At 43.7% G+C, this 15474-nt stretch overlaps 1 protein-coding gene across 1 annotated transcript; it reads left to right on the top strand.

Annotated features, from left to right (window-relative positions):
- The first annotated feature begins 12239 nt into the window (after positions 1–12239).
- Positions 12240–12905, top strand: LOC116027079 (uncharacterized protein K02A2.6-like). The gene has a single exon (XM_031268505.1). The coding sequence runs from the start codon at positions 12240–12242 to the stop codon at positions 12903–12905; it is 666 nt and encodes a 221-aa protein (XP_031124365.1).
- Positions 12906–15474: the final 2569 nt, after the last annotated feature.

Genomic DNA, 15474 nt, shown 5'->3' with positions numbered 1-15474 from the left:
ATCATTTAGTATTGGTATATCTGTTGGTAAGTCCAGTGTTATTTAGACATTTGGTGGTGTACTCACGTCTTCTGATATTGTTGTCCACCACCAATCGTTGCTAAAAATAAGGGTTATGGGAAGCGGTAAAAATCGTCAAAAGAGGTAGCTGTAGAGAAAGCGTCTAAGCCAACACGAGAGTGCAAGATTTGTCACCAATATGTGCGTTATGATAGCCGCAATTGTTCGCTAAAGGCGTAGTGTTATTTTTTACTTTGCATTTTTTCAGACTTTGTATTTTTGGATGAGACATTGATTACTTCTATGGGTTTAATCTGAATAATTAACTCTGGTTCTTAGTCTATGTTTGACGTTTTTTCCTTCACGTATTTCGCTAAGCTATTGAGATATAGATGAATGGTCGTGTGTATGCACCTACTTTATGGTATATGTGCATGTCAGTTTTAACTCATGTGCTCTAAAGTACGTTGGTGTGTACACCCTAGTATTTCACCGTGTGCCATTCAGACTCATTTGAGGTGCACTGTGTGTTTAATATTTTCTCCATCTTTGGGAAACTCATTGATGAGAATTGGGTTAACTCTGTGGGTTTAATATGAGAAATAAAATCTGAAATTTTGTGGTTGACGTAGTTTTTTGACTTTTTTCCCCACAACTAACTGGAAGATGTTAAGGATAAGACAGTCTAATATGTGTGTGCACCAATTACGTGGGGTGTGTGCATGTTTGTGTATACTCCTATGATGTTCAGTACGTCGGTGTGTGCACCTTAGTTTAGGACCGTGTGTCGTTCATACTAATACAGTGTGCAGTCATTTCATGACATGGGCACTCTATGTGTTGGTTTTATGCCAGGCATTCATCCATGGTGTGCACTGTTCGTTTATTTAATTTTTGGAAATGGATGCAACTGTAGAGGATTTAGTAAGTACTTGTGTATTAGAAATCAACAGTGTGTGCACTGTGACAAAAATACATATCCATTCTTACAAAAATACTTGTGCACTACTATTCTATCTAATACCATAACCACTATTATCATGTGCATTCCACACTTCTTCGGCCTGGAGCCTATGTAGGAATCCTCTAGGTTGGCTGACAAAGTAATCGTCTTCATTCCTTGCTTATGCTGGTTGACATGGTTGTTGAGCAACCCGTTGTTGCGGGAAATCACAAACTATTAATTTCTATTCTTAAGTGCACACAATTATATTGCTGAATTACAATAAGTACACTACATGGTGTGAGAGTGCACACACATTCACAAAACTCTCTTTAATCAAACAAGGGTATATTAAATCAACTTCAGTTTGTGTGTGCAAGATTTGTCATGTGTGTGCACCAACTTCAATCTATGTGTGCATGTAAGTGCAAATTAAATTAGGCTAGGCTAGGCTGTTGAGATTTAGGCGATTCATCGTGTGTGCACCTTCTAGGGTCAGTGTGTGCATGTGAGATAGAACTCGTGTAGTGCTAAGTACGTGGGTGTGTGCACCACAGTGTGGGGTCGTGTGCCATGCACCAACGTCGCCATATATCACCCAACATAGCCATCAAGCGCCTGAATAATAAAGATAAATATTTCGTGCTATGGCATCATTTTACAGTATAATATACCAAATCATGTTTTGAGATACACCATCATATTAACATTAACAATGCTGCAACTAGCTCCAACACTGCCTTTGTAGGCTTTAAATCAAAATGCACTAATATGAATTTCCTGTTTCAAAATGATAGTGAACCAAGCCAATCAACAAATTAATGGTTTAAACAAATTACTTGCCTAGATTTGAGATAAAACTTAAACCAATACCTCACCAATTTTAATATTACAAGAAATTAAACCAATTTGCACCATACTATCTAGAAAAATTAAAAAATAATAAATAAAAAAATAAAAGTAAAGGATTCTCAGAATCAAATATACACACATTCACACAGTAATAATCTGTTTCGTGAGCCAAATGCTTTAATCCAAACAGAAAAGACAATTAAGTACGTGAGTGTGTGCACCACAGTGTAGGGTCGTGTGCCGTGCACCACTGCAAATCAAAGCTTAACAACGCATGCATTTCAAAGGAATGGCGTGTGCACATAACTACTGGTGTGTCTAAGTTTTCCATGTTTTCACTTTGTTAACTATATGGCGCACACGGGTTCTTCTCCTTTTACACAGAACAAAGCATTTCTATTGCACTTAAAACTACCCGCCCCTGTTCTTACGTTGTTGCCAATTAAACAGATTCGGCCTCCTTGTTAGCCATGTTTATCAACAGGATTACCGACGACTTTCACTTAAACGACACAAACCGCACAAGCTATTGGCCACTTATAGCTTAGGCAAGCTTCCTACCGTTCTATTTTCATAATATGAATTTTAAACAATCTGAAATCACCAATATACAGCACAACATAATAAACCAGGCAGCGTGCACACACTTTTAACCTAGCGTGCACACAGAATTCAATTAGCTACCCAAATTCACACCTGCTTTCATTTCTGAGCCAATTTAAAACCTCCGATCACCCCACAGTTTCCCAAACTTGTTTATCTAACCTAATCCCACTCACTATTGATTGCACTCTGCCCATCCCCCCACTTTTCGGCGACCTATTTTCCGGTAATCACCGTCCCCTCCTATTTGTACCACCCAACAAATTTCCCCTATCACTAACATCTGTCTATAAAACTCTAGGAGATTCAATGTTTAGCCACGCACTCAATGTCGATCGAGAAATCTGACTTACAACCGCTACACATAAATCCATTCACGTACCCCCTCGATTTTGCAAGAACCCTAATCTGGGTTGCGGATTACCCGTCCAGTCGCATTTTTTTTTAAAAACATACCTCTAGTATCCGTTTGACTCTTCGCTCCTCTTCGTCGTTTATCTCTTCTCCTCAAATCAGCCATATTTCATTGAAGGTCGCGGTCCACACGAAGGTGGGGTGTTTTCTTCTTCGAGGTTTTTCCGGCGCTTTCGAATTTGACTGTGGAGTGAGGAGCGTGAAAGTCGGATGTGCCTAAGTCTTCTAACTGACGCTAATAGTCAGTTTTACCCATTTGCCCTTTGATTGTTATTTTACCTTATAAATCAGGCTAATTTTTAGAGACCACATTATGATCCTATCTTCAAATCACAGCTATTCATTACTTTTTTCCTATGGTTAGGATGTTGTCTTATTTCTCATATAGGTGGGTTGTCTCACTTGAAGTTCACCCTTGGATTATGCGAATATATATTGTTTGGTAATGTCATTTGGAAAATCAGTACATGCTGAAAATTGAACAACCAAAACCGAACCGAAACCCGAACTAAAATCGAACCGAAATCAAACCAAACTTTATTGTAAAACCGAATGGTATTATTTTTTTAATACCGAAATACCGATACCGAAACCGAAAAAAACAGAACCAAATTCCGAAGTGCCCACCCCTAAATAATATTATTACTAATTGGGGCCTGGGGCCTAATAAAATGCATACAAAGTCCAGAAATAATGGTCAAAGGGCCTAAGATGACGTTTCAAAAATAAAAAAATATACAAAATAGGGGAGGCTAAAGACTAATAACTAATAAAAATGGCTAATAAATAATAAACAATGATAAATAAGACATTGGCAGAGAATTGACCCCTGTCCCACGGCTGAAATGGATAAGGCTCAGACCACTTGACCAAAGAAGTCATCATGTCCTATAATGGTGTCCTAAATAGACCGGAGACCTGCCCTTTTATACTGTTGGGAGATCACCTAGGACCACCTACATGTACAGCCTCCTCCACGCAAATCCTCCACCCACCCACGTGTTAACCCATGTCCTAATGTGTCAAAGGACGTCCTTAACCGTCATGGAACATGCTTAACCCCCTTGGGACACGCCTAACCACCTGGACACGTCTAACCATATATCTAGCCGCCATGGGACGTGTCTAACCGCCAAAGGGCGACCCCCAACTGCCTTGGACGTGCCTAGCCGCAAAAGGACGACCCCCCAACTGCCTTAGGCATGTCTAGCCGACAAAAGACGACCCCCAACTGCCTTGGTCATGTTTAACCACATGCCTAACCACATTGGGACATGTCTAACCACCTTGGGACATGCCCAACTACCATGGGACGAGCCCAACCGCCATGGGACGTCACCCACGCATGCATGCCGCCACCCATGCACACTACGTCGCATACTCACCCATTGGGCCTAGCCCAACCTTATATCCCCAACTGCTTTGGCCATGTCTAATCACATGCCTTACCACCTTGGGACATGTCTAACCACCTTGGGACATGTCCAACCACATGCCTAACTACCTTGGGACATGCCTAACTACATTGGGGCATGCCCAACCACCATGGGACGAGCCCAACCACCATGGGACGTCACCCACGCATGCATGCGTATGCATGTTGCCACCCATGAACACCATTGGGTTCAGGGTTCAGGATTTAGGATTCAGGGTTTTGGGTTTAGGGTTAAGGTTGGGGTTTAGTTTTTTTTTTTTTTTTTTAACAAATGCTTTTATTGAATCAGAAAAGGGTCGAAGCCATACAGACGCCTTAGGCTCGAAAGTGACCTAAGGCTCAAACATATAAGGTTCAAAGGGGCAAGGCCCTAATGACCAAAGGGCCATAATGGCCTTCAAAAGCTAAAGGGGCCAAAGCCCTAAAACTCCTAACAAAGCTATCATCTAGCTATAAAATCAAAGCCCCAAATCTCTACTACAATAAAGCCAAACATATTTGGTAAATAAAATTGGCAAAATTTTCCCGCTCAATGTAAAACACGGTCGTTTTGGGCCTTCAATCAAGTTGCTTCATTTTCCAGCCTATACTAAATGTTTTATTTATTTATTTATTGTTGCTCTTTTGTGTTTGGTCAGAATCATATCAGATAAGACCTGATTTTTAGGGGAGTAGGCTATTGGCAGAGTTGTTTTCAACTAAAGGGGGTATCCGGGTATGGGAGTAGTCTATTCTATATTGATTTCCTATTATTTTATATTTTTTGCACTGTTGTGTTGCTGCTGTATCTCTTAGTTCCACGCTTGTATATACATATATACATACTCAGAGACTTCATTGTCTATCGAATACAAAGCGAAAGAAAATATTACATTCAAAGATTGATGAATTTATTTCTTGAGCGGTGTTTCATATTGCTGAGATTGATGAAGAAAAGATTAGGGTTTTCTTCCCTGTAATCGGGACCCGAGTTGTGAACCGATTACAGCGAAATTCAGAGGTAATTGGTAACAAAAAAAATGGCGAAAACGCAAAATCGAAATAGAAGGAGATAGTTTGTAGAGTTAGCATTGTATCTATGGTGAGGTTTCTAGAACTGATACACAGAGAGTATACTAAAATGATAGAGGCGACCGTTACCGTAATTTTCTTCATCTTTGTGTTGAGTTCATCGAAATAGTTGTTGATATGCACTACCAAGTCACCGGATACGAATGTAATCTGTTAGGACAGTAAGTCCTTACACACATTAAAGGGGTGTTTGGTTATTGGCTTATCAGCCAAATTTTAGCTTATTTGACCAAGTTTAGCTTTTTGACCAACCAATAAGTTATTTTGAAGTGCTTGGTAAATGACTTATTGGCCTTGGCTTATTGGGCCAATAAGCTGAAAATTGAAAAGCTAATGAATGTAGCTTTTTGTATCAGCTGGTTGGGAACAATGAGTATATTGACTATTTTATCCTTTAAAATTAATGGGATTTACTTTTAAATGGGTGGTGTGTTTATTATTTTATAATAATAATAATAATACCCTTAAATGTCATTTTACATTCAATCAGCTACTAGTAAACATCTAATTTACAAAACAGTTTTTTATAACCAGCTAATACAACCAGCTGGACAAACTAGTTAACGCAATCAGCCATCAACTACTAGCTAAACCAACCAGCTATCAGCTAAAAGCTATCAGCCGTTTGCCAAACACCCCCTAAGCGTTTTTGGTTGGAGAGTGTAATCCGATACCGACCGGAAATCTAGCTACAGATTACTTGGTTCATGATAGAAGGAAAATTTGGGAGTGAAGAGGGTTGCTTTAGTTTAGGGTTACGTTTTCCTCTTCTTTTTATACTTCAGACAATTTGGGTCGGGTTTGGGCATTTTTTTGGGTGTATGTATTGGGCTGGATTTGCTGATACATAATTGGGCTGCTCATGGATATGATTGGGCTCCTAATTCTATTAAGAATATATTATAAATTACTGTATAAATATTATAAATGGATTTTTTTTAAACCATTATAAATGGATTTTTGTATAGGGAAAATATATAAGTGATGATCATGCAATTTAATTGATGTAAGTTTTTATAATTTCAACATAATCTAATTGTTTATATTTGGTATGCAATTTATGGATACAATTTTGATTATTACAAAGTAGTAAATTTTTCGTGTCAATTTATTATTTATCTGATATTATTGGACAATAAATACTTAATAGTAATATTATTAAATTGTCTAATATTCATCTCGTGCATCGCACATGTAGCACTAAGGTGACTCAAATACCGTTAGTACTGATGTTTTGTTTACCATGAAGCTTTTAATAATGTGTAATATTCAATTTACTTTTTATTACTTAATAATTTGTTTTGGTTTTTAATTTAAATTTAAATTCATGCATCTATTTATTATATTTAAATTGAGTCTATCATAAAGAACTTATAGTAATTATAATAATACTTATCTCACTATAATACAACAAACAATATTTTTTAATATTTAGTCCGTGCATCTATTTATTATATTTAAATTGAGTCGAAATCAAGCTGCTCGAGCTCGATTTTGAGCTCGAAATCAAGCTCGAATTTCACCTGTTTCGAACTTTCAATTCAACATACAATAAAAAGCAAATGCTCTATAGAAGACTAGCTAGCTACAAATCATCTTCACAAGTTCACATCATATAAAATAGTAGGAAAAGTAGAAGGAAGGAAGGCAAAAAGAAATTACCGGCGAGGGTCGCGGTTCTGCTTCGGGCGTGACAGGGTAATTGGGTACCCGACCCGGAACTATTGGCATGACCTTGTCAAGACAGTTGCCATTCAAACTACCCAAGACACCTCACTCCTCAGCATCAATGCGCAACGGTCCAACTCCTCAGCATTGATGACCAACGTTTAGCTCCTCAAGCATTGATGTCCAACGTTCAACTCCTCAAGCATTGATGTCCAACGTTCAACTCCTCAAGCATTGATGTCCAACGTTCAACTCCTCAAGCATTGATGTCCAACGTTCAACTCCTCATTAATGCTCCGTTACTGAGCTGAAAGGAATAAAAAGACTCACAACCACGTAATGAGACACGACACTGGAACTTAGACAAATACATACTGAACTCACTTGTACACTGAGCACTACGCTCAATACTGTATTCAAATATTCAAATACTCAAATAATATACCAGTAAGGCATTATTACTGTCATTCGTGCTTTCATTGAGAGCCGAGATCAGATCTCAGGCTAAATTCGTGCTTTCATTGAGAGCCGAGATCAGATCTCAGGCTAAATTCACAAAATCACAAACCACTCAGTTCATCTCATCACTATCAATGGCATCTGGATCCAGCAGCTCGCATACACCTAGTCAGGTGAACAAGGGTCACCCCTCGGGTAATCTTGGTGATCTTCGTGAGCAGCTCAACAATAACCGCGGAGGTGACCTTCGCAGCCAACTCAACAACAATAACCGTAGAGAAGGTGACCTCCGTAGCCAACTCAACAACAACCATGGTGGTGGCCGCACTAGCCAACTCAACAACAACCATGGTGGTGGCCGCACTCCCCTCCCAGCAACTGCTGCTCCCACCCAAGTGGTGGACCTTCAGGCAGCAGCGCAGGTCATCCAACAGGCGGCGGCGACAATGGCCCAACTAGTCGCAGGAATGCAAGGCCCGGCGGCGACAATGGCCCAACTAGTCGCAGGAATGCAAGGCCAGATTCTACCGCCACCGCCCCCTCTGGAGGAAGAAGTGCAATCTCCGAGGCAAAATAGAACTCAACGACAGGAAGGTGGAACTCAACCAGTTTCCAGATCTGTTCGAGAACGACCGGCGGCTTCTAGATCTATCCGGGATCGGCTGGGGGTGCAAGGATCCTCCAATAGAGGTCCCCGTCCCCAAGCAGGCAAGGCAGTAACCAAACGACCATCCGGAGAAAGGACGGGCGAATCTGGTGGATTGGCTCCGCGTCACTCCATTAGACACAAAACACCACAAGAAGGCCTGGTGGAAAGACTCCAAAGGCAGATAGATGATTTGGAAAAGAAGGTAGAAGCAAGAGAACACTCACCAGAACCGGAGGTAAGAATGGCTGCTCCATTCTCTCCTGACATAATGGAAGTTCCTCTTTCAAAAGACTTTCGACTACCCACCATCAAGGCCTACACTAGCACTTCGGATCCGCGTACCTATATGACACGATACAAGGCAGCCATGGTAATGATTGGGGCAAGCGATGCCATCATGTGCAGAGCGTTCTTGTCCACTTTGGATGGAACGGCTCAAGATTGGTTTAACACAATCCCGGACGGATCAATTCGAACTTTTGCAGAGCTATCCAAAAGTTTCTTGTCTTATTTCTCAAGAAGTATACAGCATAAGAAACCATTCTCACACCTCGGCGGGGTAAAGCAGGATAAGGGGTAAACCTGTGAGACTTCTTAAGCAAATGGAAAAAAGAAGTCAACAACGTATATGACTTCGATTCGAAGGTAGCGATTCTCATCTTCATCCAAGCACTGAGGTCAGGCGATTTCCACAAACAAATGAACGCCCACCACCCACGCTCTTATGAAGAACTCATGAGAACGGCCAACCGGTACGCAGACGCAGAGGAGGCTGACAGGAGAAAGAAGGATGAGGAGGAAGGACAGAAGAGTGGGCGACCTGATAAAGCTAGTCCGCCCAGCCAGGCACCACGAACAAACCAACCACCCTCAAAGAAGGGGAGAGATGACCGACCGCGCCTCATCCCGTTACGACATCTAACACCGCTAACTCACCCAGTTAACGTAATCCTAAATCAAGCTGAAGACATGGGGATCGTGCAACTCCCCAAATGCGGATCAATCCAAGTATTACAGATTCCATAGGCAGGTGGGCCATGATACCGATGAATGCAACGTGCTAAAACGCCAAATTGAAGAACTCATCCAGAGGGGATATTTCAGACAATTCGTCAAACGATCAGGCCAACAAAAGTCAGGCCAGAAGCCAGGCTAGCAACAACCTCCGCGCAATCTACCAAAAAACGTTTGGAAAAAGGATGACAGCTCCGAACCGTCATCCTCGAGTGGTAAGAAAAGGGAACACGACCAAGTTACCGTAACGGAGCGTGATCTCTCTGACAAAGACTCAGAAGAGCCTAGGAAACACAAGAAGCAGACCATACACTTTATCTACGGAGGTCCTGCAGGCGGAGACACACAAGCAGAAAGGAAGAAGTGGAGTCGCCAATTATATGTAGGTGAGGTGGTCAGCCTTCCAAAGGGAAAAAAGCAGAGGAGGGAAGCCATTACCTTCTCTGACGATGACCTCCTAGAAGGTCCACTACCTCACCGAGATGCGTTGGTAATCAAGATGGAGATCAACGACAGCATCGTGCATTGCATACTCATAGACACCGGAAGCTCAGTCAACGTGATGTACTACGACGCTTTCACCAAACTAGGACTGCCCAGAAATCAGCTCAAAGAGGTACGGACTCCACTTTCTGGGTTTACCGGGGATTCAATAGAAACAGAGGGATCCGTGGTACTACCAGTAGAGATAGGCGTGAGCCCCAACACCTCCAAGATAAATATGGAGTTCATTGTGGTGAAACTCACATGTGCCCATAACATCATACTGGGAAGGCCAGCTTTGGAAGATCTGAAGGCGATAATTTCGATGGAGCACCTGTGCATGAAATTTCCCACGCCATACGGGATAGGAGTTGCGAGAGGAGACCAAAGAGCAGCTCGTAGCTGTTACGTCAAAGCGTGCAAGAAAATTGGACAGAAAGATTTGCAAGTCCACACCATTGCAGAAAAAGTACTGAAAGAAGAGGAGGGCTGGCCCCGCGTCGAGCCTGCATCTAAAATGGAAGACGTGGTGGTCGATCCCGCACGAGCAGATAGGGTTGTAAAGATTGGCACTGGATTGGCACCGGAACTAAGAGCCCAGATAATCGAAGTCATCCGACAGTTTAAAGAAGTTTTTGCGTGGGGTCCAGAAGACATGCCAGGTATCAATCGAAACATCATAACCCATAAGTTAGCCGTGGACCCTACCAAGAAACTAATACAGCAAAGAAAGCGATACATATCGGCTGAAGGAAGGGACTTTGTGAAAAACGAGGTGGTCGCGTTGACACAGGCAGGACATGTCAAGGAGATCTATTATCCCGAGTGGTTGAGCAACATAGTCCTGGCCCCAAAAGGCTCCACGTGGAGAATGTGCGTGGATTATACAGATCTCAACAGAGCCTGCCCTATGGATCGATTCCCCTTGCCAAACATAGATCAGCTGGTAGATGAGACGGCAGGATGCGAATTGATGAGCATCATGGATGCCTTCCGTGGGTACCATAAGATATTCATGCATGAGGAAGATGTTGAGAAGACCGTGTTCACCACCCCAGAAGGCATTTTTTGCTACTTGGTCATGCCGTTCGGCCTAAAAAACGCAGGCGCAACTTACACCCGGATGGTGGCCAAGTTGTTTGGAAAAGTGCTGGGGCGAAACATGGAGGCATACGTAGACGACATGATTGTCAAAATCCATAGAGGTGCCTCTCATGTCAAAGACCTTAACGAGGTATTTTCTATTATGAGAAATTTCAATTAACGCTTGAACCCTAAAAAATGCACCTTCGCAGTCAATGTGGGCAAGTTTCTGGGATTTATGGTCACTAGAAATGGGATAGAACCAAACCCAGAAAAGGTAAAAACCATTCTTGACATGGAACCCCCGCGGTCCATCAAAGAAGTCCAAAGACTCAATGGTCGCTTAGCGGCTTTGGGTCGATTTATATCTAAATCGGCCGAACGATCCCTCCCCTTCTTCCAGATACTAAAGAAGAATAAGGAGTTTGAATGGACCCCAGAGTGTCAGTCGGCCTTCGATGACTTGAAAAAATATTTGCTATCCCCGCCATTGCTTGCAAAACCAGAGGCGGGTGAAACCTTACTCTTATACCTGGGTATATCACAGGGTGCGATCAGCTCCGTGTTGGTCAAAGAGGAAGGAGGGACTCAGCGTCCCATTTACTATGTGAGTAGGGCTCTACACGATGCAGAACTACGGTACACTGCCGTGGAGAAAATAGTGTGCCTCTAAAAGGTTGGCCCATTACTTCCAAGCTCATCCCATCCATGTACTCTCACATCAACCATTGGGGAGTTTCTTACGGAACACTAACTCTGCTAGGATGGCGAGATGGGCCATGCACCTCAGCCAGTTCGACATTGAATTCAAACCAAGACCCGCCATCAAAGGTCAAGCTCTCGCAGACTTCATAGTGGAATGCACAGCCCGCGAGGTGACGGAGCAGGTGGAAAATGAAGATGGTGGATGGTGGACCTTGTCTACGGATGGCTCATCCAACAGTAAAGGTTGCGGTGGTGGAGTAGTGCTCATCACCCCAGAAGGATTCCGCGCTTACTATGCAATCAGGTTCCATTTCAAATTATCTAACAATGAGGCAGAGTATGAGGCCCTCCTCAACGGACTGCGGTTAGCAGCAGGACTACGAGTAGAAAAAATTCGCATCCGATGTGACTCCAAGCTAGTGGTCGGCCAGGTGACTGGGGAATACGAAGCCAATGAAGGGAACATGCAAAGATACAGGGACGCAATGCTGCGAACCTTGCGAGAATTCGAGGGGTATGAAATTCACCAAGTACCTCGAGAACAGAATGCTGACGCTGACATGCTCTCCAAGCTGAGCACTGGGATCCCCGGCCACATTCGCAAGATTGCTCGGGTTGAGGATTTGGAGACATCTAGCATCGACATCTCATGGGTCTGCCCCGTGCAATCCAGAGAGCCATGTTGGATTGACCACATCACAAAGTACAAGAAGGATGGCACTTTACCAGTGGACGAGTAAGATGCAAAGCTGACAAGGTTGCGGGCACCCAGCTACGTGATATTGGAAGACAAGTTATATAAACGATCCTATAATGGCACACTCTTGAAGTGTGTATACCCTGACGAAGCAGAGTTGATGATGAGAGAAGTCCATGAAGGAGTGTGCTCCGCTCATCAAGGAGCATACACTATAGCTCGACGCATCATGCTGCAAGGTTTCTTCTGGCCAAAGATGTTGAAGGATTGCGCAGAATACGCCAAGCGATGCCCTAAGTGTCAAGAATTCCAGACATTGCCAAGACGACCCGCAACCAACTACACTCCGGTGAGCACAGCAATTCCATTCTCAAGATGGGGAATAGATTTGGTAGGAGTCCTACCCACGGGCTCAGGAAGCCGGAAGTACATTATCGTGGCCATTGACTACTTCACCAAATGGGTGGAAGCTGAACCTCTGGCTAGTATCACAGCAGCCAGGTGTAAAAAGTTTGTAGAGAAGAACATACTATGCCGCTTCGGCATCCCCATCCAAGTAATCACTGACAACGAACGTCAATTCGAAGGTAGAGAGTTTTCAGACTTTTTGACGGAATGGGGCATCAAGCACAGCCGGGTGGCGGTATCATACCCACAGGCGAATGGTCAAGTAGAGAATGCCAATAGAACCATCCNCTACCCCCGCCATTGCTTGCAAAACCAGAGGCGGGTGAAACCTTACTCTTATACCTGGGTATATCACAGGGTGCGATCAGCTCCGTGTTGGTCAAAGAGGAAGGAGGGACTCAGCGTCCCATTTACTATGTGAGTAGGGCTCTACACGATGCAGAACTACGGTACACTGCCGTGGAGAAAATAGTGTGCCTCTAAAAGGTTGGCCCATTACTTCCAAGCTCATCCCATCCATGTACTCTCACATCAACCATTGGGGAGTTTCTTACGGAACACTAACTCTGCTAGGATGGCGAGATGGGCCATGCACCTCAGCCAGTTCGACATTGAATTCAAACCAAGACCCGCCATCAAAGGTCAAGCTCTCGCAGACTTCATAGTGGAATGCACAGCCCGCGAGGTGACGGAGCAGGTGGAAAATGAAGATGGTGGATGGTGGACCTTGTCTACGGATGGCTCATCCAACAGTAAAGGTTGCGGTGGTGGAGTAGTGCTCATCACCCCAGAAGGATTCCGCGCTTACTATGCAATCAGGTTCCATTTCAAATTATCTAACAATGAGGCAGAGTATGAGGCCCTCCTCAACGGACTGCGGTTAGCAGCAGGACTACGAGTAGAAAAAATTCGCATCCGATGTGACTCCAAGCTAGTGGTCGGCCAGGTGACTGGGGAATACGAAGCCAATGAAGGGAACATGCAAAGATACAGGGACGCAATGCTGCGAACCTTGCGAGAATTCGAGGGGTATGAAATTCACCAAGTACCTCGAGAACAGAATGCTGACGCTGACATGCTCTCCAAGCTGAGCACTGGGATCCCCGGCCACATTCGCAAGATTGCTCGGGTTGAGGATTTGGAGACATCTAGCATCGACATCTCATGGGTCTGCCCCGTGCAATCCAGAGAGCCATGTTGGATTGACCACATCACAAAGTACAAGAAGGATGGCACTTTACCAGTGGACGAGTAAGATGCAAAGCTGACAAGGTTGCGGGCACCCAGCTACGTGATATTGGAAGACAAGTTATATAAACGATCCTATAATGGCACACTCTTGAAGTGTGTATACCCTGACGAAGCAGAGTTGATGATGAGAGAAGTCCATGAAGGAGTGTGCTCCGCTCATCAAGGAGCATACACTATAGCTCGACGCATCATGCTGCAAGGTTTCTTCTGGCCAAAGATGTTGAAGGATTGCGCAGAATACGCCAAGCGATGCCCTAAGTGTCAAGAATTCCAGACATTGCCAAGACGACCCGCAACCAACTACACTCCGGTGAGCACAGCAATTCCATTCTCAAGATGGGGAATAGATTTGGTAGGAGTCCTACCCACGGGCTCAGGAAGCCGGAAGTACATTATCGTGGCCATTGACTACTTCACCAAATGGGTGGAAGCTGAACCTCTGGCTAGTATCACAGCAGCCAGGTGTAAAAAGTTTGTAGAGAAGAACATACTATGCCGCTTCGGCATCCCCATCCAAGTAATCACTGACAACGAACGTCAATTCGAAGGTAGAGAGTTTTCAGACTTTTTGACGGAATGGGGCATCAAGCACAGCCGGGTGGCGGTATCATACCCACAGGCGAATGGTCAAGTAGAGAATGCCAATAGAACCATCCTTGATGGTTTGAAGAGGAAATTGGAAGCAGCTGGCGGGGCGTGGGTTGAGGAACTGGACAGCATCCTTTGGACCTATCGCACAACCCCAAGGAGGGCTACTGGTGAAACTCCCTTCGCATTGAGTTACGGGTTCGAAGCTCGAGCTCCATCAGAGGTGATGATACCGAGTAGAAGGATGGAAGAGTACGAGGCAGAGCAAAATGAGATCTAACAGGGAACCGATCTCAATTTCATAGATTAAAGGCGAGAAGCTGCGTTCTGTAGGATGGAAAACTACAACAGGCAGTTGAAGTCCTATCATGACGCCAAAGCTAAACCCAGGTACTTTCAAGTAGGTGATTATGTTTTGAGAAGGAGAGAAGCCAGTCAACCCTTGGAAGGAGGCAAGTTCGCGAAAAAATGGGAGGGTCCGTATATCATAGATGAGGTGATTCGCCCAGGAACTTACAAGTTGATGATAGTAGGTGGCAGGTTGATTGATAAAATATGAAACTCACAACACTTAACAAAATTTTATCAGTAGGAAGTCAAGTCCTGGTCTGTCCAGGTTGTCTTGGTCCGTCCACAATGTTGGTCTGTCCAACCCCTTTTGAATAAAATTCTATTGGTCCGTCCAACCCTTTTGAATAAAATTCTATAAAATTCTATGTTTCATCTGCGTCATAGAAGGTTAAAAAAAAAAAATCGAAACCGCGGCACAGTGCCGAGGTGAAGCCTCGGCACAATACCGAGGTGAAACCTCGAAAAAAAAAATGCAAGTGTTTAAAACACAAAAGATTCGAATCTAGTATTAAAAAACAATGCAAGTGTTCGAAACACGATAAACTACGAAACTAGTATTCAAAAAAAAGTACGAGTACGAATAACAATGAAAAATAAAATAAGATAGGCTAAGCATCCTTCGTAGCAGTGGTGGGATCCTCAGCAGCATCCTGGGCAGCAGTGTTGGTGTTGGTAGGACGATCAGACACTCCCGCATCCCGCATCAGCAGCATCAGCAGTCAACTCATCTTCATTAACAACTAGGTGGTGCTCAGACTCAGGGTCAGGATCCTCCATAAACTTGGGCAAGCCCATAGCCG

Source organism: Ipomoea triloba, chromosome 8 (assembly GCF_003576645.1).
Source record: "Ipomoea triloba cultivar NCNSP0323 chromosome 8, ASM357664v1".
NCBI lineage: Eukaryota > Viridiplantae > Streptophyta > Magnoliopsida > Solanales > Convolvulaceae > Ipomoea > Ipomoea triloba.
This window is presented reverse-complemented; position numbering and strand designations above follow the sequence as displayed.